This window comes from Callospermophilus lateralis, chromosome 6 (assembly GCF_048772815.1).
Source record: "Callospermophilus lateralis isolate mCalLat2 chromosome 6, mCalLat2.hap1, whole genome shotgun sequence".
NCBI classification, from domain to species: Eukaryota; Metazoa; Chordata; class Mammalia; order Rodentia; family Sciuridae; genus Callospermophilus; species Callospermophilus lateralis.
In genome coordinates this window covers 148,052,178-148,074,970 of record NC_135310.1, presented here as the reverse complement: position 1 = coordinate 148,074,970, position 22,793 = coordinate 148,052,178, and the positions used below count along the sequence as shown (strand labels likewise).

Here is a 22,793-nt window from a genome sequence, read left to right as displayed (position 1 = left end):
GTGTAAAATATAATTCATCATTATTAAAAGCCTTAGCTCATCACCCTGTATCTGTTTACGTTTGCAGTGGCATTTGACCAAGTAAGACAGCAGGGGTTTAGGGAATTTGCTGAAACCATAGTAATTCCTGAGAAGCAAGCAGATTCCATAGACAAGCTAGATGTGCATTTCTTGGGGGAGAAGCCGGGTGAGGTTATCACTGCTCTGACTCAGTCCTACCCCAGGAGGAGAGTTTAACCAAGTAACCTAAAAGTAAGGTCATAAATGGTCCTTACCTACAAAAGAGAGATCTCTTTGGAGTCTTGGAAGAGCAGCTAGAAAGTATTTCAATTGCAATTTAAATAATACACCAGTTGGGGAAATTGAGGATAAAAATAAGAAAGCTAACACCATTCTGTTCAAGGCCCTTTTAACAGCTCAGGGGGCTGTTACCACCAGGATGCACAGCCAGCTAGTGTTCAGGTCTCCTCGGCTGTGATCTTCTCCCTCAGTGCATGGACATTGATCTGCATTAGTGTCTCCAGTGCTGGATTGTAGACTATACGTCTTGACAGAAAGAGTAGGAGAAACAGACAAGAATCATGAATTGTCATTCTGCCTGAGCTGCTCTCAGAGACAGTCAAAGCTTTCCCCAAGGGGCAAACTATTGGTGACTTAAGTGACAAAAAGATCACTGTTTGGTTTTCCCTTGCCACCGCTCAACATGTAATAAATGTTTACACAGGTCCCATGATCCACCAGGCGCTCTTCTGAGCCCTTTGTAAATATTAGTTCACCCGACCTTCCTAAAGGTACAGGGGACAGGCTGGGGTTTACACCCTAAGCTGCCTTCCAGCCAGAAGGCAGAGGGGACTGATGGTTTGAGCAGGAGGCGTCCTTGGGGATCCCCTTTCCCCAGAGCTACATGCCTCGCTGGGGAAGCAAGGCAACTTACAGGACCTCACAGCCAACAGGCATCTGACGCCCACCAAGGAGTAAACCCCCATCTATCTTTTATTTCCAAGAAGGGGTCATTTCCATTACAATGTGTTCCCCTGAATGAAACCTGCTTTTGTCTTCTTTTCAGCTGAGTCAGTTCCAGCTGTTGGAACAAGAAATCACCAAGCCAGTGGAGAACGACATGTCCAAGTGGAAGCCCTCTCAGAGCCTCCCGACCACAAACAGCGGTGCGGGGGCCCAGGATCGGCAGTTGCTTTGCTTCTACTATGACCAGTGTGAGACCCATTTCATCTCCCTCCTCAATGCCATCGACGCGCTCTTCAGCTGTGTCAGCTCGGCCCAGCCACCTCGGATCTTTGTGGCTCACAGCAAGTTTGTCATCCTCAGTGCACACAAACTGGTGTTCATCGGAGACACGCTGACAAGGCAGGTGTCTGCCCAGGACATCCGTAACAAAGTCATGAACTCCAGCAACCAGCTCTGTGAACAGCTCAAGACAATAGTGATGGCCACCAAGATGGCGGCCCTGCATTATCCCAGCACTACGGCCCTGCAGGAGATGGTCCACCAAGTCACGGACCTGTCCAGAAACGCCCAGCTGTTCAAGCGCTCTTTGCTGGAGATGGCGACTTTCTGAGAGGACAGGGGAGGAGGAGGGAACTGAATGAACTGTTACCAAGGGAAACTGGAAATACTATCTGGGTTTTGTAAATAGGATCTATTTTTGTATATATTTTATATGGAAATGAAATATTTTAACATTTTTTGAGTTAGACAACCTTCAGAAATTCAGGGAGCTGGAGAGGAAAATTTTTCTTCCCTGTGGGGTTCTTATGTATGCATATAAGTATCTAGGACATAAGCTGTACAGAAACTTGTCCAGTCCTTTCCATTCATGTTTGTTTTGTAGGTGTTTGTCTGATACATTCCATTAAAAAAAATTACAAAAAACATGAATTAAGAAGCACCTTAGTCAGCACCTTCTAATGCTGCATTTTGGGTTTTTTTTTTTTCAAAAATGTATTAGCTGGTTGTAATATTGTTCTGCACGTACTAGTGATGATTCTGAGCCTGACACACCCAAAACTAGTATATTTGCAAGTGTACATCTCCCACACACCCTCTCATAAGGCATGGTATGTTGTATCCTTGTTTTGAAACCTCTTTCAAAGTTCACTGCCTGGAACACATTAGGGCAAAATACCCAATTCCAGTTGAAAAAGCCCTCTTGGAGATCAAGTTTCAGAAATATATGCAAATCTTAGCTCTGAGATTTCAGGTGCTGGAGAGAGGAGAGACCTGTGTACTCTATGAGGAGGCCAGGTCCATTGCTGGGCCTGGTTGTCTCAACACTGAGAGGAAGCTGCAGTCAAAGGGTAACTCTTGTTTCCCCGGGGCTGTTGGATCTTCTGCATTTGTGAGTGACTCAGCCATGAGTTCTTCCAAAGAATGTTTTTAGAGTTATAAAAAAAATTTTTTTTAAAAAGCAAAACACTATTTGAAGCAGGGATCCATGAAGTCATATCAGACTATGATAGTCCACAAAAAGAAGGGACGGTTTCATCAAGTACTGAGTAGAGGCCTTTCCAACACTTCACATTCTCTTGGGCACTTCTGCTCCAGTTGCTTGAGGGAAACTGGCCAGTTCCTTGGTCATTGCCCCTTAGAGCCACCAGGCTATATTCTTCATCTCACGCCCTTCTTAAAACTCACATGGTACAGACCCAACATTTCCAGTAGCTATAGACAGTGCATCCAACCTTCACAACTCTGTGTGGCTGATGACCTTGTATATTCACCCCACAACCAACTCAGCTAGTCACAGACAGCATCTATGCCTTAGTCTGTCCTCACCCCTGCTGGTGTAACACAGCCCGGTCACCACAGCCATCAGATGCATCCCTGGTGAGTGGAATGCACCCTGCCTGGTGGGTAAATGTATCCAAGCATTGCCCACTCAAGAAGCATGTTTTTTAGTCTTTTTGGTCTGTAGAAATAACTGGATTCTGGCCTATTTGGAAACGTATTTTCTTTTGCAATATATTCCTTGACCAAATCAAGCTTGCTTGTTTTGAACAACCAAATCATTGGAACAGGAAATGATTTATGAGGAACACAGGATTTTAGCGTGATGAAGAATCAGTGGAAATAAACATGGAAGGTGCTTTTCAAAACAACTGCTGTTGCGATCATCAATGCTCTGCACTGCCTATGGAAGATTAAAAGTGGTGTTGTTGTGTGACAAGGAGACGTGGGGAAGAAGGGGGTTGCTGAATATGAATAACACTTGAAGAAGTTAAGTGTGTCCTCGTCGATTTCATTGTATGGTGTGTATTTCTTAGCAGATGATAGACTGGTTCTAAGCAAAGTGGTGACATTTCACGTTTTCAAAACCAAAACGTTCAATCTGTATTACTCTTTGCCATTTTGTATATAGAGCTATTTTTAAATCATTAAATTTTTAGATCTCTGTTTTCATAGCCATTGGGTTTTCTTTTCCATAGTTTCTCTCTCTGTCATGGAATTAAACATTGACTGATTTGGGCCCTCCTAATTCAGAAAGTTTAATTATGATCAGTTTATCAGTTCTATCGATCTGTATTTTTTTAGGAAAATTAAAGAGTCTCTGTGTGTGAGAGAGGGAGAGAGAGAAAGAGAGATCACTTCAGAGTATATTTGCATTTGAAGAAAATTCTGGAACCTGTGTACATTACCAAGTTCAAATATCTAAAAAGAGGGCTTCCCTTCACCAGAAAGCCTATGCATCCACGATAGGTTGGAGGACCTCTGTTTTTGTGATATGGATATTACCATTCATGCAGTTTCAGAATCAAAGGAAATGGTTCTTTCTGGAGTAGACACAAAGAAATAAAAGCAAACCATATTTGAATTTTTAAAAGATTAATATCACAAAAATTACTTTTACTGCCTGACCCACTCTTTTATTCAGGTATCTCACAGAGATTTATTGAAAAGCATTTGCATATACCTTATATAATTTTGTGCATGCATATAAGCATTAATTGATTTTTGACAAACATGTCAAGTCATTTCAATGAGGGAACGAAATGTCTTTTTGGGAAAAAAAAATATGGTGCTAAACAACTAGATCTCTCAATGGGGAAAGAATGAATATTTAGCTTTCATTCTACACAAAAGTTAACTCCAATGGATCATAGGCCCAAATGTAAAACTAAAAATTCTAAAACTTCTAGAAGAAAACATAGGAGGAAATCTTCTTGATCATAAGCAGACAAAAGTTTAATAAGTAGAACAACAAAAAAATCTAATTCATAAATAAACTGATGAATTGGACTTCATTAAGATTGAAAATGTTTGCTCTTGTAAGTAGATCATTAAGAAAACAAAACTCAAGCCACAGAGCAGGAGAGAATATATTGTACTGGCCAAGGACTTGTATCAGGATTAGACAAAGAACTAAAGTTTTGTAACTAGGCAACAATTTTGAGCAGAAACTTCATAAATGAAGACATGTAAGTGGATAATAAGTAAATGAAACAAAAACCCACCCCAAACAGACTTACTTAAAATAAAAGCCATACCAAATGTTGGGGAGAAAGAGAAGCGAATGTGGATTTCATACGCTGTTGGTGTTTTGGTCAGATTTCTCACCACTGTGATGTAAAGACCTGACAAGAACAATTTTAGAGGAGGAAAAGTTTATTTTGGCTTATGGTTTCAGAGGTCTCAGTCCATAGAGAGCCAACTCCACTGCTCTGGGCCCCAGTGAGGCAGAACATTGTGGATGAAGTATATGGATAAGAGAAGTTCAGGATATGGCAATCGCGAAGCAGAGAGAGTTCTGCTCACTGGAAACAAAATTTAAACCCCAAAGACTCACCCACGGACCCACCTCCTCCCACCACTCCCCACCTGCCTGCGGTTACAGCCCAGCTAATCTGTATCAGGGAATTAATGCACTGATTAGGCTAAAGCTCTCACAAGCTAATCGTTTCACCACTAAATTTTCTTGCAGTGACTCACACATGAGATTTTTGGGGACACTATGCATCTAAGCCATAGAAATGGTACAAATGCCTTGGAAAACAGATTGGCATTTCCTAAAAAGCTAAATATGTGCCTTCTATATGACCTAGCAGTTTCTTTCTTAGGTATTTATTTACTCAAGAGAAATAAAGCCATACATTCATACAAAGATTTAAGAGCATTTATCACTGTTTTATTTTAATAGTAAAAGCTAGGAACAACCCAGATGTCCACCTTTGTGAAGGAATAAAACCGTTGCTATGTATCCCCACAATGAGGAACTACCCAGAAATAAAAAGGAAAATAATTGAAACAAACAAACAAACCCGAATATGAATGAATTTCCAAATCGTTATAAGAAAAAGAAGCCAGACAAAGAAAGAGTACATATGGTATGTTTTTACTTACACAAAGTATTAGAAAACGCAAACTGATTTATAGTGACCCAAAGCACATCAGTAGTTCCCTGGGGAGAGGATGGTGAAGAACTAGGTTCCTCAGGAGCCCGGGAAATGCCATCTTCTTGATGGTGGTGAGGTTTCACAGGTGTATGTCACACAAACTCATCAACTTGTATCCTTTAAATATGTATGGTTTGTTTTTCATCAATTAGCACTTTAAAAAGTAAATGGCCTAGATACTCAGATTGGACTTTAAAAAACAAAAGTAAACTACAAGTAGGTTGAAAGACACCCAATTCAAATGAAAACACACAGATAGATTAAAAGCAAAGGGATATAAAAGTGTACAACACACATTCTAATAATATTGTTAAGATATTATTAACAAAACAAGAACAAGGCCTAACAGGCACTTTTCATGTTAAAGGGATCAATTCATAAAGAAAACAAAACACTCTTCAGTGTGTGTTTTAGTTAGCTTTTTCATCACTGTGACCAAAACACCTGACAAGAACAACGGAAAGGAAGAATCGTTTATTTGGGGTCACTGTTTCGGAGGTCTCAGTTCATAGACAGCAGACTCTACTGCTCTGGCCCACATAAGGCCATCATGGCGGAAGGGCCCAGTGGAGCACACCTGCTCAGCTCGTGGTGGTATCAGGAAACAGAGAGAGAGGGGAATAGGGGAAGGAAAGATGCATCCTTCCAGGGCACACTCCTAGTGACCCACCTCTTTCAGCCACACCCCAACTGTCTACAGTTACCTCCCAGTCAGTCCATTCAGGGTGGACTGATTAGGTTACAGCTCTCATGATCCAATCCTTTCACCCCTAAACATTCCTGCACAAACCGGAGCTTTTGAGACACCTCAGATCCAGACTATAACCTGTGTGTGACCCCAGTGACAAAGGCTCAAAATACATGAAGCAACAACTAATATAACTGAAAGGAAAAAACAGAAAATATATAATGATAGGTGGAGATTGAACACCCATCTCTCAGTAATTAATAGAATAAGTAAAAAAATAAAAAAAATCCGTATTAACAAGTAAGAATGGGACTGTCCTACATTACTGGAGGGAATATAAAATGGTACAATTATTTCAGCAAACAGTTTGATGATCTTTTTTAAAAAGATTTTAAAAATTTATTTATTTTTATTTGTTCTTTTTAGTTATATATGATAATTGAATGTATTTTGATATATCATACATACATGGAGTATAACTTTCCATTCTTGTGATTATACAGGATATGGAGTTACACTGGTCATGAATTCATACATGAACATAGGAAAGTTATGTCCAATTCATTCTACCGTCTTTCCTATTCCCAAACCCCCGACCTTCCCCCACTTCCCATGTCCAAACCAGTAAACCTCCACTATCACACCCTGTCCCCCCACCCTGCCTATTATGATCCAGCATCTGCATAGCAGAGAGAATATTCAGCCTTTGGTTTGGGGGAATTGGCTTATTTCATTTATCATGATAGTCTCTAGTTCCATCCATTTACAGCAAATGCATAATTTCATTCTTCTTTACGTCTGAGTACTATTCCATTGTGTATATGCACATTTTCTTTATGTGTTCATTCATCTCTTGAAGGGCACCTAGGTTGGTTCCATAGCTTAGCAGCTGTGAAGTTGGATGATCTTTAAAAAGTCAAACATATATTTTCCATACAACTTAGTAGTTCCAATCATAGACATTCACCCAAGAAAAATGAAAACATGTGCACAACAAATCTTCTGCTTTATTCGTACTCATACCAAAGTAAAAACAGCCCAAATGTCATCAAGAGATCACTGGGTAAATAAGTGGTGGCATATCCATAAAATGGAAAACTATTCAGCAATAGGAAGGAGTGAATTATGCAGGTAAGAGCAGAAATCAATTAACCTCCATAACCATGCTGAGCAAAGTAGGCAAATGGAGTTCTATGAAACACAGACCTAATTGTGTAGACGAAGTTCAGATCTGTGATTTCTAGAGACCAGTGTATGGGGTTGAGGATGGCCTAGGAAAGAACACAAAGGAACTCTTTTGTATGAAGGACATGTTTAATATCTGCATTGTCCAACACTGCAGAACCTTCACAATAATGGCAGTGTCTTGTAATCTGCACATCCCAGTATAGTAAGCAATAGTCACACCATCAAATAGTCACACAATTCAAATGCTACCAAACATTTGAAATGTGGCTAGTATAACTGAGGAACTATATTTAAATTTTAATTAGCTTTAGTTCATTTGAATTCAAATAGCCATGTGTAGTTTGTTAGTGGCTACCAAATTGGACAGCACAGTGTCCATATCTTGATTGTTATGGTAATTATGTGAATGCATAAGTTTGTCAAAACTTACTAAAATACATGCTTAAAGGAGGTATATTTTATTTTTTTGATACCAGGGATTCAACCCAGAGGTGCTTAACCAGTGAGCCACACCCTAAGCCCTTTTTTATTTTGAGACAGCCCTTTTTTAGATCTTATTTAGAGACAGGGTCTCTAAATTGCTGAGACTGGCTTTGAACTTGTGATCCTCGTGCCTTAGCCTCCCAAGCTACTGGGATTTCAGGTGTGCACCACTGCACCTGGCAAAAGGGTATATTTCCTTGTATTTAAGCCTTCTTTAAATAAAGCTTATTTTTAAAAGAGGTAAAGTATTTCCCAATTTTCTTTAATATTCCAGGGTTTTTAAGTCAATATCATCATCAATTCACAGGAACATTGCAAATCCCACAGGAAAAGATCCATTGGAAAGTTCCACGTTCTGAGTCCGTAATAGGCTCTGGCTTTAGAGGTAATACTGAGGTAGTTCATGACCCACCGAAGACCAAAGGGTTTCCCTAATGCCCCATGAGTAAAAGTTAATCGGGGGGGAGGGGGTGATTGTCACCTCATTAACTACATCCATATTCTTCATATTTTTGAGGAATAATGACAAAAGAAATATTGTCCTTCGCCAGAGAACATAAAACACACAAGGATTCATTGATCCCTTGGACGCTTCCTGCCTGGCCGGCTACAGCAGGCAGATCCTCCCCATCAATGAGGCACCAACTGTCCCAGCCCGAGGAGCCCCCAGACCCCAGCCAGCAAGGGACTGGGTACCACAGGGACAGAAAGAAAGGGGAGACCTGGCTCTGCTTTCCTTGAGACAGAAAGTAAACATGGCCTTTAGACAATGCAAGGCTGACCATAGACAAGGCCACCTGAGAGCTCCAGGGACGACTTTCCAGGGTCCAGAGGACAACTGGGCTGGTCGGGAATGCCACACCCAAAGGGCGGAGTCAGAGAGATGGATCTTAGGGAAGCGCTGCTGGAGGGCAGAGGAAACCGCTGGGGCCGCAGAGGTGAGTGGGGAGTGGAATTCCGCCCCCCCCCCCCAGACGGGGCTTTGCATTTTTGCACCTTCCGAGAATTGCGTACCTGGGAATAGGCGCACCGATACCCCATGACTGGCCGAAACGGAGCACTGGGCCTGTGACCGTCTCCTATCAATGAAAAGGAAGGAGAGGCGGAGAGCAAGAGAGGGGACAGGAGGAGACAGAGCCTGTGGTAAGGGGATGACAAAGACAACGAAGACTACAGAAGGAAGAGTGGAGGGGAGAGGAGAGGCAAGACAGACCCCGTGAAGCTGCCTGTGCACCTTGGCCTGGAACTTTCTGGAAAGCCAATGACATAAAGGAAATGAGATCACAGGTCTCCATAAAATGAACACAGGCCTGAGGCCTCTGAGAGGCTTCTCCCTGGAGTCTGTCTGACAGGTACAGTGACAGTGGACAGGCTGTCTCCGGCTGCTGCGTCCTTGCAGCAAGTACAGGGAGACCCGCAGGCTGGCTCCAGCCACATTCTCCATGTCCACCAGCGACATCACCTACCTACTGTTCTTTCCCAAGTCAAGCTCTTCGCAGTCTATAATGTGGGTGCTAAGCCCACCCCCCCACCAAGATATAACCTCAACTGGCTCTTCTGCTCTCATTCGATGCTGCTGCCCAGCACCCCAGAAGTCCTCCAGAACAGCCTTTCTGGCCAGGCTTCCTTCGTCTTCCTCCAAACTTGCTTATTATCAATACAACTTTAATCATCCATTTGTTCTGTGAATGTTTATTGAACACCTGCGATTCAGCTGGCTCTGAGCGTAGAATAGTAAGCAAAAAATACCAAGCACTTTCCTTGATTTTATGGAATTTATAATCTGGCAAATGAAAAAAAATATATAGATAGATATTAAGGAAAACCACAACCATGTGGAATGCCATGTCCTAACCTGGAGTGACGGGCAGGGCGGCTTCCTTCAGGAAACCCTGTTGGATCTGAGATCTGATGAGTTAACACTTACTTAGGCTGAAAGAGGAAAGGGCCTTCCAGGCGGAGGGGCGACAAGGGCCAAGGCCTGAGGATGCCAGGGTCCTGCCACGTTCAAGAACCCAGAAGCTGCCAGTGTGGCGGGACCTCGGGGCGGGGGGGGGGAGGATGGCGAGGGATGAGGCTGAGTGTTGGCAGGGGCTGGGAAGGCCAGGCCTTGGAAACCTCAGGAAGGATGTCAGCGTTGTCCTGAGCGCAAATGACAGGCTGAAAATGGGGGTGTGAAGAGTGACAGCAAACTTTTGCTATGAAAATAGCGCTCAGGCTGCAGCTCAGAGAACGGCAGACCCCCAGGGCCAAAGAACCCACTGCAGGGGAAACAGTAGGTATCTTGATTAGAATGGAGGATAGAAATGCAGAGAAGAGGAAAGGTTCTGGGGTGTGGGGGGCGAGAGCCACAGGGTGGTGATGATCTGCAATGGAGCATGTGGACAGAACCAGGAGAAGGGTTTCTAACATGGACACCCACTTAGATGTGGATCCACTGAGGAGCTGGCTTCTCCCCCGTGGAACCAGCCGGGCTGCAGGCCTCACTCACATTCTCTTTGCCCAGCCCTGAGCCCAGGGAAGCCTAAACACCAAGCAAGAAACCCCAAAGTGTGTCAGGAAAAGACCAAGTTCAACTCGCCTTACGTCCCCCCAGGCTGTGACTCGTAGGTCCATGTTGGTCCTGTGGCTAGTTTTATTTGTTTGTTTGTTTGTTTGTTCTCCCCAGCAGGCAGGAGAGAAAATGCTAGAAAGAACATCTGAAAAAATTTAACACCCCGACTTTTATCTCGAAGTTCACCACTGCCAGTCTCTAAAACAAATTCCTCAGCAGCCTGGGAGGTAGGAAAAAAAAAAAATCACCTCCATACCTCACAACATGATTTAAGTCATCTCCCAATGACTGTAATTAAAGAAAACTGAGTTAACAGAGAGGGCACCTTATTTTGTCTCCTCACGGACAATTTTCCAGGGAGACAAGAGTCAGCAAAAAATGATGTTAAATGAAAACATACCCCTAATTTTCTCTGGCCTGCCTGGCAGTCAGGATACCAGCAGACACAAGATACCAGCTCTCCCTCCCCAGCATCATTGTCCAAAAGCAGTTTATGAGTCTCCTTTATGACCCCGGCAGCAAAACAAAAGTTTTCCAGAACCATCTGAGCCCTCTTGTGACTTAAGTACCCATTAAAGAGGTTGCAAATAGGACATTTTAAATGTTGGTAGAAAAGCAACTTATTTCAGAGTCTTGTACAATGTTGAAACACCAAGACACAGGGCTGGTGTGGGTGTATTTTAGGACGATGTAAAAATGTAAATGGAAAGCTGAGTTAGGGTCATCCTGGCCTTAGGCAATTAATTCTATCTGTCTGTCTAGACGTCCAGTCAACATTAGGAAGGGCCTAAGATTTGACAAAAGGCTGTAGTTGAATAATGGGTCCTCCAATCCTGTTTGCAAAAGGAAAATCAACAAGCAAGAACACAGAAGTTCTTCAAGGAATGAGGAGAGGAGGACTTGTAGGGACCGGTTGTGCAGAGGAAAGTCGGCTAGAGACGAAATTATCATATCCCCTGTTGCTTGCAAAGGGAGGTAAACTTTGGGGCATTTACTCCTTCCAGATGGCTGCCCTAAGTTGGAAGGGAGCTCCCAGGAGTCCTTTACTGTTCCACCAGTGCAAATGACAAGCACTCAGTCGCCCAGTAACAAGGTCTTTGGGCTCTACCTAGGATGCTTTGAAGCTTTTCCTTTAGTACCCAGCATTGGGAGGTCAACAGCCATGTTTGCTTGGATGCCTTCAGGAGGATGCTACAGATAGCACCCCCTTGTGGTCAGGTGAGGAGGACCAATTTGGCTTTTATAAAGGATTCCACCACTTAATCTGCCTGGGAAGTAGCCATGCACGTAATGACCTGGCTCAACACTGTGAAAGCAAGGTTTTAAAATGATTTTTCACTGTTCTACAAACACATAGCAATATTATTATTACCTGAACTGTGCAAGTCTCTATTCCATTGTATATTTCAGAACTAGGGCATCTTGGACTGGGAGTTCATCTCCATCTGATGGCCTGGCTCACACAGGAGCTCATTTCATGTTTGTTGACTGACTATTCATTCAAATAAAAGAATGCATCTCCTACCTGTCCAAAACCAATTCCACATTGGTGGGTGGAGTCCTTTAAAGCATAAAAGACTTTGCAGGATCCTTAAATAAAAACTAAAATTCCTTCCAAGGAGAGGATTTAGAGTGGCCATGAGTTATTGTTACATTGTTTCCTTTTATATAAGCAATTTTCCATCTTTTACTTCAGTCTCCTCTGCTATTGCCGGACAGCTGTATGATTTCTCTGCTGTAAGTTTCTGAGGGTGGATTTCATGTTTCACAGCACCTGACAAACTTTACTCTCTCCTTTTCAGAGTTGGTGGGATCTGAATAAACCCTGTAAAATCCATGGTTTTAGATAACTCTGGGGTTAATCAGCTCATGCACTCTCAACATGACCTGGCACATTTGCTATTGTCTGTCCTGAGGCTTGAGCCTCCCCCATATTACAGCCCTGATAGACCTCTGACTCATGGTGCCAACAGGTAAAATAATTACAAAGAAAAGTGACAAGACCTTGACCAGAAGAAAAGCTTTATTACCAGTAGCACATATAGGCAGATGTATTCCTATTTAACCATCAGGCAATGTTTGCTTTTCCTACGTAATCGATGAGCTCTTTCTCATGGAAATTAGAAACTGATCATTAACTGATCATTTTTTGTTTGTGTGTTTTTTTACTCACTGACAGGAAGGTCAAATGCAAATTGGATGCTCAGTGCCAGTGACTAAATAGCACAGCTTGAATTTATGAATCTAATTTTTCTCTTCCCATCTTTTCTACCTAGACTATTCTATCCTTTCTTTTTAACCTTCTATCTTTGGTCACATGCAATGAATACACGTAGGAGCTGAGATGCTCCCTGGGTATGTAAGGAAGCAGGGGCCTTGCTTGTCTTCATGCTGGGTCAAGCTCTTCTGTAATAAAATCTCCTGGCCCGGAGCACTGCAGCTCATAGACTACATATACCTCCCCTTAGGGGGCGGGTAGAACAAGTTCTTCTGTTGTCTAGTCTCACACATTTCCATTCACGTTTCCTTGCAACTTATCCCAGCCTCTGGTATGAGAGCAGCCAGATTTCCCTCTATCAATCTTCCCTCATGGAACAAATGCCTTTTCCTGAAACCTGAGACATGTGTTAAATATGTGTTAACATATTTGGCCCTCAGATATAGCTTTAAGGGTTAAGATTCCATTCCTTTTTCTTTCAGGAGGTGACTCTGCTACTTTATAATTTTATAGGTGCAAGCTTGACTTATTGGAGCCCAGAAATGCCGAAGCCTCAAATGTTCTGCCTAGAGCAATATCTAAGCCCTAACCAAAACACCTGAGACATCAGTGGGCCTTCATAACTGTGTTAGCAGCTTTCCATTGGTGACAAAATACCTGAGAAAAGCAACTTAAAGAAGGAAAACATTTATTTTGGTTCACAGTTTCCGGGGTTTCAATCTATAAGCAGAGAGAGAAAAACAGAAACAGAGAGACAGAAAGAGATGAAAGGCCAGGCCCAGGCCAGGTCCCAAAATACCATTCAAGTAAAAACCCAATAATGTATGTCCCCCTTATTATGATTTAGATATTAGGTGTCCCTCCCAAAGCTAATGTATCAGACAACACAAGAAAGTTTAGAAGTGAAATGATTGGGTCATGAGAACTGTAGCCTAACCAACTCATCGATCCTCTGATAGGGGATAACTATAGATAGATAGGGTGAGGCGAGGAGGTAGATGATTGTGGGTGTGCCTTTGGAGTACATATGTTTTCCTTGTGAGGAACTCTCTGTGTTTCCTGATGCCACGTCCTGTGCTGCTTTCCTCCACCACACTATTCTGACATGATGTCCTGCCTCACCTAGCAATGGAGCCGTCTGTGAACCAAGACTTCTGAAACCGTGATCCGCCGATAAACTTTTGCTCTTTAAATTGTTCTTGTTGGGTCTTTTGGTCACAGCCGTGCAAAACTGACTAAAATACTCCAACTAGACCCCCTGGTAGTTAAGGTTCAGCCACTTCCCAACAGCGCCACCAGCTGGAAGTCAAGTCTTCAACACGTGACAACTAACGGGCCTGCAGACTTCCCAACAGCAGGTGCAACCGGACAGACTGGACACACCATCTCTAAATCTCTAAATTCACAGATGCTGGCCAGAAAAAGCATCATAATCCAGGAGGTATCTCCACCAGAGGAGCAAGGACAAATGGCAGTTGGGAATGTCTACAGGACCTGGAGCTAAGAGTATTTTATACAACAACAATTTGAAGAAGGAAAACACAAGTTGTCCACGTTGAGCTTACATTGGCTAATGACAGAAAGGGTGGGTGAGGATACGCAGGCCACGGTTTGGACAGGAGGCTAGTCCTTGAGGAGAAGCACTTGTTGCTTCTGGGTTGGTTGGAGGCCTGGTGGCCCTGGCAGGGACCTGGTGGCCCTCATGGTTGCCACAGTGGGATTTCAGTCTGTGGAATTTGTTAAGTTTCTATACCCGTTCAGGAATGTGAGTGGGTCTTGTGTTGCTCTCCTTGTAGCTGCTCGATGATTAACTTCTCTTATCTCTTCCCTCCTCCACGCCCAGGCTTTCTAATTAGGTCTAGGACATCTCGGAATTTTTCTGTGACCACACTACTCTCCCCACCTGACACACGCCCTGATCCCTTGGTCTGCCAGCTCTGCTTCAGTCTCCCCGCCGACCACAGCAGGCTAGCTGCAAGGAGGAAACAGCCTTCACAGGGTGGGAAAATGGGGCGATCCCATGGCCCAGCAGGGTGGCCAAAATCTATACCAACAGTGAAGGGCAGAAAAATACTGTGGCCTCCGGAAGTGAGACCCGGAGACCATCCCAATGTCACCTACTTAGGTAGTATTGCATTTCCTCACTTAATTTTGAAGAAACATCAGACACACACAAATATTTTTTGGTGGGATGAGAGGGGGACATAGAGTCTGCAAAGGTACCATTGCTATAAAAGGTAAATGAAGGTTCTGGAAATGTTTCTGATTAAAGCAGACCAGAGGGACATGACAACAGGATACAAATATCTGGCCCTAGACTGGATTCCACCCTGGAGGAAATAATAAGGGCATCACTGGGTCAACTGTCAACATGGAAATGCAGATGGTAAATTAAACAAATTAGATCAGTGTGAGATGTACTCAAGTTGATAAATACCGTGCGGTTCTGCAAGAGAATGTTCCTAGTCTTAGTTAATATGTCCTGAGGTATTCTAGGATGAAGGGCCTTAATATACATAGTTATGCTGCCGTATTTTAAAAAAAAATTATTCACATCAACAGAAATCTGTAGAATTCACCCTTTACTGAGTCTCAGTAAGGGGTGAGTTCTATTCTGAATCTTATAGCTTTTCTGAAAATTTGGAATATATATAAAGTAAAAACACAACACATCAATATGACATTCATAGTTTGGCCTCAGTAAGTGGGTTTCACTCTCATCTCTGCCTCTTAGCTGTGAGATCTTGAACTATTCATCTCTGTGCAAGCCTTGATGTTCCTATCAGCTAAATGGGAATAACAGCAACTGAATCAGAGGCTAGTTGAAAGACTGAAACTAGAATTAATGACTATTGGTAAAGCATTTTGAACAGGGTTTGGCAAACGTCATCATGTAAACTTTTTTTGGGAGGGATTGAGGTTTTTTCCTTTTTTATTGTGCACTGATAATTCATGATTATACAAATGCACAAGATACAAAGTGATGTTGTGATTTATGAAAACAAGATACAATAATTACATTAAGCTAGTTTACATATCCATCACCTCAGATACTTAACATTTTTTTGTGGTAAGAACATTTGAAATTTACTCAGTATTTTTCAAATGTACAATACTCTCTTATTACCTTTATTCACCATGCCATGCAACAGAATAAAAAAAAATCCATATTTCTCCTGTCTAATAAATATTTGTGCCCTTCAATCATCATCTTTCCATTCCTTTTTTTTTTTTTTTTTTTTTTTTTTTTTTGGTACCGGGATTGAACTCAGGGGCACTTGACCACTAAACCACATCCCCAGCCCCATTTTGTAGTTTATCCAGAGACAGGGTCTCACTGAGTTGCTTAGCACCTCACTGTTGCTGAGGCTGGCTTTGATTTTGCAGTACTCCTGCCTTGGCCTCCCATGCCACTGGGATTACAGCTCTCCATTCCCACTTCTCCTTTAAATAAATGTTTGATAAATACACTACATGAATTCTGAAATCAAAAGAAAAAGAAAGAAATCTAAGTTTCCTCTCAGGATCCACTGACTGGTTAAAATAGCGTTAGTCAATGTTGGAATAGACTAAGCCTGAATTGAGTATGTTAATTGTTGGACAAACCATCAAAGTCACATTCTGTTCATCAGGTAGGACTGGGAATGTGAGAGAGATTACGTTACTCATGAAAAATCTGCTTTTACAAAAGCTGTGAGATGTACTCAATATCGGAGTTTAAAATAAGGACAAGTAAAAAAAGACAGCTCACTTCTCTTCTGACACATGAACTGAACCTTTGGAATTCTATTGCACTTCCAGGAAATAAGTGGAGGAAGAGGATACTATTCTTTATGGTCCACCTTGTTCTAAGATGCAAAGCAATTAGAAAATCAGAAACAGTCTTCTTACAGCCATAACTAGTTTCAAACTTCATAGAATGTCTTACTACCTACCAAACACCTGATAAAATTTTATATTTGGCCTCTACTATAATTTCTCCTGGAAGACAGCAAAGTTGGGGCAACTAAGACTTTTTTGCAAAGTTCCTGAAGTCTCTCACTGAGAAAAATCAGAAATGCTGGAAGGGCCTGAGCAAGCACTATCCTCAGCCATCCCAGACTCATGCTGCAGGGTTTTCGAGAAAGCACCAGGTTGTTCCCCCAAGTTCCGGGAAGATGACCACCTAAAAGAATCCAGGTGGAGGGTAGGTCAAGGTCTATGCCATAGAGGGGTGGTTAGAAATTCCCAGAGGTTCCCCCAAAGTTCTGCAGCCCATCTGTCCCTCTAGCTACACCACACTTTGCCCTGATGGAGCCAAATCTCTAGCAAGTTGTGAACCTGGAACATTCTGTCTTGGCCCCCATGTCTCACAGCCCTGCTCTCAGCCCCGACGTGACACCATAGACCTGCACTTTCTGGACATATTGTTGTAAGAAAGGGGTTCACTGTTCTGCCAATACAGTGATAAGCTTTTTTATATTATTACTTTAAAACAAGAAGTTCATCTAAAAAAACTCTTGACTTGAAAGGAAAGCTCCCAGGACTCTTGTTTTCCTGAAATTTACCCCAGCTTAAAAACAGATTGCCCTACATGTAACCGCTGTATTCAAAAAGAGTCATAAAATTGTCCATGGTTTTACAATAATAATTGAAATTCGCTAATCCAATAAGGCATGCCAAGGATTATGTGATTGTTGCTGCTATTATTTGTCAAACAATGAAAGTAAAATAACATCATGACATATAAAAATAAAAGTGGAATGAGCGAACCACGAACGGGTCTTTTTACAGAAAGCTTTTCTCCACCCATTTCCTCTTGCTATCAGCCAGCTAGATCGGCGACCATTTAGTTAAAAAATAATGGTACTGAAGATCCAATCACATATGCCAGTTTCTTTATGTATCAGGAAGGAAAGTGGGAGGGGAAAATGCCAGAATAGAGAAAGCGCCCATACGGTCAGGATGTGGTGGAATCCAGTGATGGTTTTCTGAGAACATTGTCTTGGGGTTTTGGTGCAAAGTGGCACATTGTTTGCATTTTCATAGTTTGTTTCCAAATGCGCAGGTGTCCTTGATTATCTACTATTATGGTATGGAAATGAGGTGTCCCCCCAAAAGCATCTGTGTTAATGCAAGTGTGGCTGGAGGAAGTAGGTCACAGGGGGCATACCTTGGGGGTTATATATTGTATCCCTGGTTCCTTGAGCTCTTCTTCTGCTTCCCAACTGCCATGAGCTGAGAAGCTTTTGCCCGCCACACCCTTCCGCCATGATGTTCTGCCTCACCTCAGGCCTAGAGCAATACATTCAACTGTCCATGAACTGAACCTCGGACATTGTGGGCCCCAAATAAACTTTTCCTCCTCTGAGTTGTTCTTGTCAAGTATTTTGGTCACAGTGATGGAAAGCTGACACATCGGCCTGTCAAACTAGACTCTGGAGCCGGGTGTGGTGGCTCCCGCCTATAATCCCAGCAGCTCAGAAGGCTGAGGCAGGAGAATTGCTAGTTCAAAGGCACTCTCAGCAACTTAGCGAGGCCCTAAGCAACTCAGCAAGACCCTGTCTCTGATAAGATACAAAAAGGGATAGGGATGTGGCTCAGTGGTTAAGTGCTCTTGAGTTCAATCCCCAGTACAAAATAAATAAATAAATAAAGGAATTGGACTCTGATCTGCCTCAGCAGAAGGCCTGGCACTCAGACTGGGTTTTATTCATTTCCTGTGACTTTTGCTTCTGAATCTTGGACAGAACAATCCTGCCCTAACTTCTTTTAATTTGATCATTCTTTCAAGTCTGGACTCTTCCTCCCAGTTTACTTGAGGCATAATTGACAAATAAAAATTGTGTATTTGTGAAGTATAATGTGATGTTTTGCATTGTGAAATGGATATCACAATGAAGCTAGTTAACATATCTATACCACTTCACCTAATTTGTGTGTGTGTGTGTGTGTGTGTGTGTGTATGTGTGTGTGTGACAGAGAGAGAGAGATGAGAATACTTAAGATCTACTGTCTTGGCAAATTTCAGAAATGCAGTGCTTTTTGATTAACTGAAGTCTTTATGCATGCTGTTCAGTATGCATAGTTCATTATAACGAACTAGAAGAAAGGAGTTTGAAAGTCTCCAGAATTTACTCCTCCTGCTTAGTAGGCAATAACAAAGGGAGACTTTGTTCCCATTGACCAACATCTCTCCATTTCCTTTACCCTTTTACTCTCTGTTTCTTCCTTGGGTTTTGCATCAAAATAAGTGAGGGCTGGAAACTCCCCAGTTGCCATGTGGAGGGGCACAGAGAGGATGAAGGAGAAGGTAGTGGCATTTTTCTGTAAGTATTCTAATGTACATGAGTGTCACTTTGTAAAGATCTCTCCCCATCCTGAGAAATTTCCCTTGGACCTCAGAACCAAGAAAAGCAAAGCTCTACTATTTACAATGGCCAAGATATGGAATTATTTCAGCATATCAATGAATGAATGGTTAAAGAAAATGTGGCTTTTAAACACCATGGAATACAGTTCAGTCATAAAAAAATAATGAACTTCTGTCATTTGCAGCAATATGAATGAATTTGGAGGGTATTATGCTAAATGAAATGAGCACAGAAAGACAAATACCAGAAGTTCTCACCCATTTGTGGAAACTAAGAAAAAGTTGATCTTGTAGGAGAGAGTAGAATTTGGGTCTGGAGGCTGGGAAGGGTGAGAGGAGAGGAGAGAGAGAGATTGGGTAGTAGGCATCAAAATGGGGGAGGAATCAGCCGCTCTAGAGCACAGAAGGTTGACTACAGGTCACAACCATTTATGTATCTTTTATAAAGAATTAGAAGAAATGAGTTTGAAGGTTCCCAACTCAAAGAAATGACACCTGTATAAATAGAGGGGCATGCTAATTTCCCTGATATGATCATTATACAATATATTCACATACTGGATTATCATGCTGTGCCCCATAAATGTGTATCATCATCACATGTCAATTAAAAAGAGAAAGCTAGGCTGCTCTGAAGAGCCACTGTGGGTACTGCAGACCCCAGGACCATGGCTCCTTCTCTTCTCCCAGGGAGAAAGGGGATCTTACTCAGGCCCATCAACCTAATTCAAGCTGCAGTCTCCCAGACAGTGCGAGCGCCCCCTACTGGCCCTGCCCGCCTCTGCACTCACCAAGTGCTCTGCAGGTATCACACCAGAGTCAGAACGACCTTTTAAAAGCACATATCCCATTGTGTATATATGACGCATTATTTTTATCCATTCATCTATTGAAGGGCATCTAGGTTGGTTCCACAGTTTAGCTATTGTGAATTGTGCTGCTCTAAACATTGATGTGGCTGTGTCCCTGTAGTATGCTGTTTTTAAGTCCTTTGGGTTTAGACCTAGGAGAGGGATAGCTGGGTCAAATGGTGGTTCCATTTCCAATTTTCCAAGAAAACATCATACTGCGTTCCATATTTCCTGCACCAATTTGCATATTACTCAGCAATAAAAGAGAATAAAATCATGGCATTTGCAGGTAAATTGATAGAGTTAGAGAAGATAATGTTAAGTGAAGTTAGTCAATCCCATAAAACCAAATGCTGAATGTTTTATCTGATATAAGGAGGCTGATTCATAGTGGGGTAGGGAGGGGGAGCATCGGGGCAATAGATGAACTCTAGATAGGGCAGAGGGATGGGAGAGGAAGGGAGGGGGCAGGGGGTTAGAAATGATGATGGAATGTGATGATCATTATTACCCAAAGTACATGTATGAAGACATGAATTGGTGCGAATATACTTTGTATACAACCAGAGATGAAAAATTGTGCTCTATATGTGTAATAAGAATTGTAATGCATTCTGCTGTCATAAATAAAACACACACACACACACACACACACACACACACACACACACAAATAAATAAAATCAGCATACTACTGTGAAAAATAAATAAATAAATATAAGCACATGTCCCATCCTGCTCAGTGCCTGCCACTCTTCCTCTTTACTCTTTGCGCTGAACCTTGACTGGCCCTGCCCCTCATTATCATGCTGACCTCTGACCCAGATCAAGAGGTGATCCCCTTTGCCTCCCACGCATGTTCCAACCACATGGACTGGACAATTTTCCTGAAGTCATTGCCCTCAACCTTTGTATCTGCTATGCCCCTGCCCTGAAAGTCCCTTCCCAAATCCTCAGGATTGGGCTCTTATTGACACCCAGAGCCCAGCAGCTTTCAACTTCCAATCCGCCATCACCCCCACCTCACCCCACCCCCGCCAGCCTCCTTCTAGCACATTCATCTCTCCTGATCCTCAGAGTCCTTATTTCTCTTTCTACTTGCCCCTAAAATATGATCCCCATGTGAGAAGCAATGCTTGCCTATCTTGTTCATGGCTGGGTTCTCAGCCAAAATACTGCCTGGGGTAGGATACCTGCTAACAAGTGGCTGGTGGACCTGAGAACAAGGCTGGTCTTCTCATGGCTGAGTTCCTGAGGGCGTTCAAGGTGTGGCTCTGCTACGATCCTCTTGCACTGTTCCTCTCATTGGAAAGTGGTATATAGAGCTCATATTTATCCACTGTTCATTATTATGACAAAAAACGGAGGCTGGGTAACTTTTTTTTCCCTTATGCTAGAGACTCAACTGAAGGCCCTGCTCAAGCAAGACTATACCTCTGAACTGAGCTACACCCCATCCCCTGGGCAGCTTTTAAAGAAAAGATTTTTAGCTTATCATTTTGAAGGTTTAAGGACATGGCACCAGCATTGGCTCAGCTCTGGTGAGGACCTTATGGCGGATGGCATCACAGAGCCCTGTGGGGGACAGCAATCACATGGGGATAGGAAACAGGAGAGGTTGTGGAGGGGCCAGGCTTGTTTCTGTATAACAACCATCTAATAAGAACCAACCTGGGGTCCCCTAGGAGCTAACTCAATCCTTTCCAAGGGCAAGGCCCCAAGGACTTAAGGACCTCCCATTAGGCCCCGCCTCTTAAACCTTCCACACCACCTCCTATGACCATGGCCCTGAGGACCCAGCTCCCACACGTGAACCCCAGCGGGACAAGCCATAGCCAAATCACAGCACAGCTAAATGCATCATAGAGACTTTCTCAGCCCTAAAATGTAGTGATGTGTAAAAAAACAAACAGTAAAGGTGGACTTCTGCCAAGCTGTACAAAATAGACTTGTGTGAGGAACAAGAGAAATCAGGCCCTGTGTTCTCCACCAACCAAGAGTGGTCAGAGCAAAACCAGATGCCCTCCCTACCTGAGGCAGGGCCAGGCAGGCCACAGGGAGTCTCAGGTTCCCTGTAGGAGCCCACAGGAATCCCAAGGTCATGACCAAAGTCAGTCTCCAGCTGTCAGGAGAGCAGGTCCCAGGCTGAGCCTGCTCAGGACCTGCAGAGACACGAGGCAAGAGGGAAATGGGACCCTCTCACCTCGCTACATTAGCTGGCTTTTCATTATAAGTCAAGCTAAGAATCTTTTTTGCTTTGTAATGCATCTTTTTTAGTTTTTAAAAGAAATTTTAATTGGTCAAAAACATATAACATAAATGTTACCATCTCCACCATTTTTAAGTGTTCAGGACAGGGGCAAACACCAAGTTTTCTCCTTTTGTGGTTGACTTATTGCACTTAACATAGCGTCCTCCATGTGTCAGAATTCCCTCCTGTGTAGGGCTGAGTTCCACGGTGTGGGCACACCACATTTTGTTTATCCATCCATTCACTGATAGACAGTGGCATTGCGTCCATCCTCCAACTGTTATTGGATGGGATGCTTTGGCATCTAAGGGCATCCCCCTCTGATCTAAGGGACACCTGCTCCAGCCAGGGGATCCGTTAACATCCACCTCTCTCCACGTCAGGGGGGAAATCCTACACCCATGCAGACTCTGCCTTCTGTGCTCCCACCCTCAGCTGACCCAGATGTGTTTAACCAATCTCAGGTCAGCTTGCCATTTTCTAGGTGGCTATCTCAGGCCACCCCCACTTTTCCTGTGCCTCCCAGCATGGGATCACTCTGCTAGCATTCTGTAGACAACCTCTACTTATATGATCTGGCTTAGCAAATGGCATTACCAGTTGGTGAAGCCAGAAACCTAAATCCTTCTATTCCTTCAGGCCCCATAGCCAACCAATGACCAAGAATAATAGATTTGGCCTCTAACATCACAGAATCTTTTCACTTTTCATTGCCACCATGGTAAACTTTTGAATGCCAGTTACAAAGGCTGTCCACTCCCTGATCCCAGGAAGCCCACCCTTTCCTACCCCAATTCTCC

At 43.0% G+C, this 22,793-nt stretch overlaps 2 protein-coding genes across 3 annotated transcripts in view; one reads left to right on the top strand and one right to left on the bottom strand.

Annotated features, from left to right (window-relative positions):
- Window positions 1-3,351, top strand: part of Nedd9 (neural precursor cell expressed, developmentally down-regulated 9) — a 173,089-nt gene extending 169,738 nt beyond the window's left edge. For both annotated transcript variants that reach the window (XM_076859191.1, XM_076859190.1), the window contains one exon: window positions 1,067-3,351. In XM_076859191.1, coding sequence (XP_076715306.1) covers window positions 1,067-1,576 — 510 coding nt within the window. In that variant the 3' untranslated portion in view covers window positions 1,577-3,351. The remainder of the gene's footprint in view (window positions 1-1,066) is intronic.
- Smim13 (small integral membrane protein 13) overlaps window positions 1-22,793 on the bottom strand; it is a 120,588-nt gene that overhangs the window by 56,052 nt on the left and 41,743 nt on the right. The window lies entirely within an intron of this gene.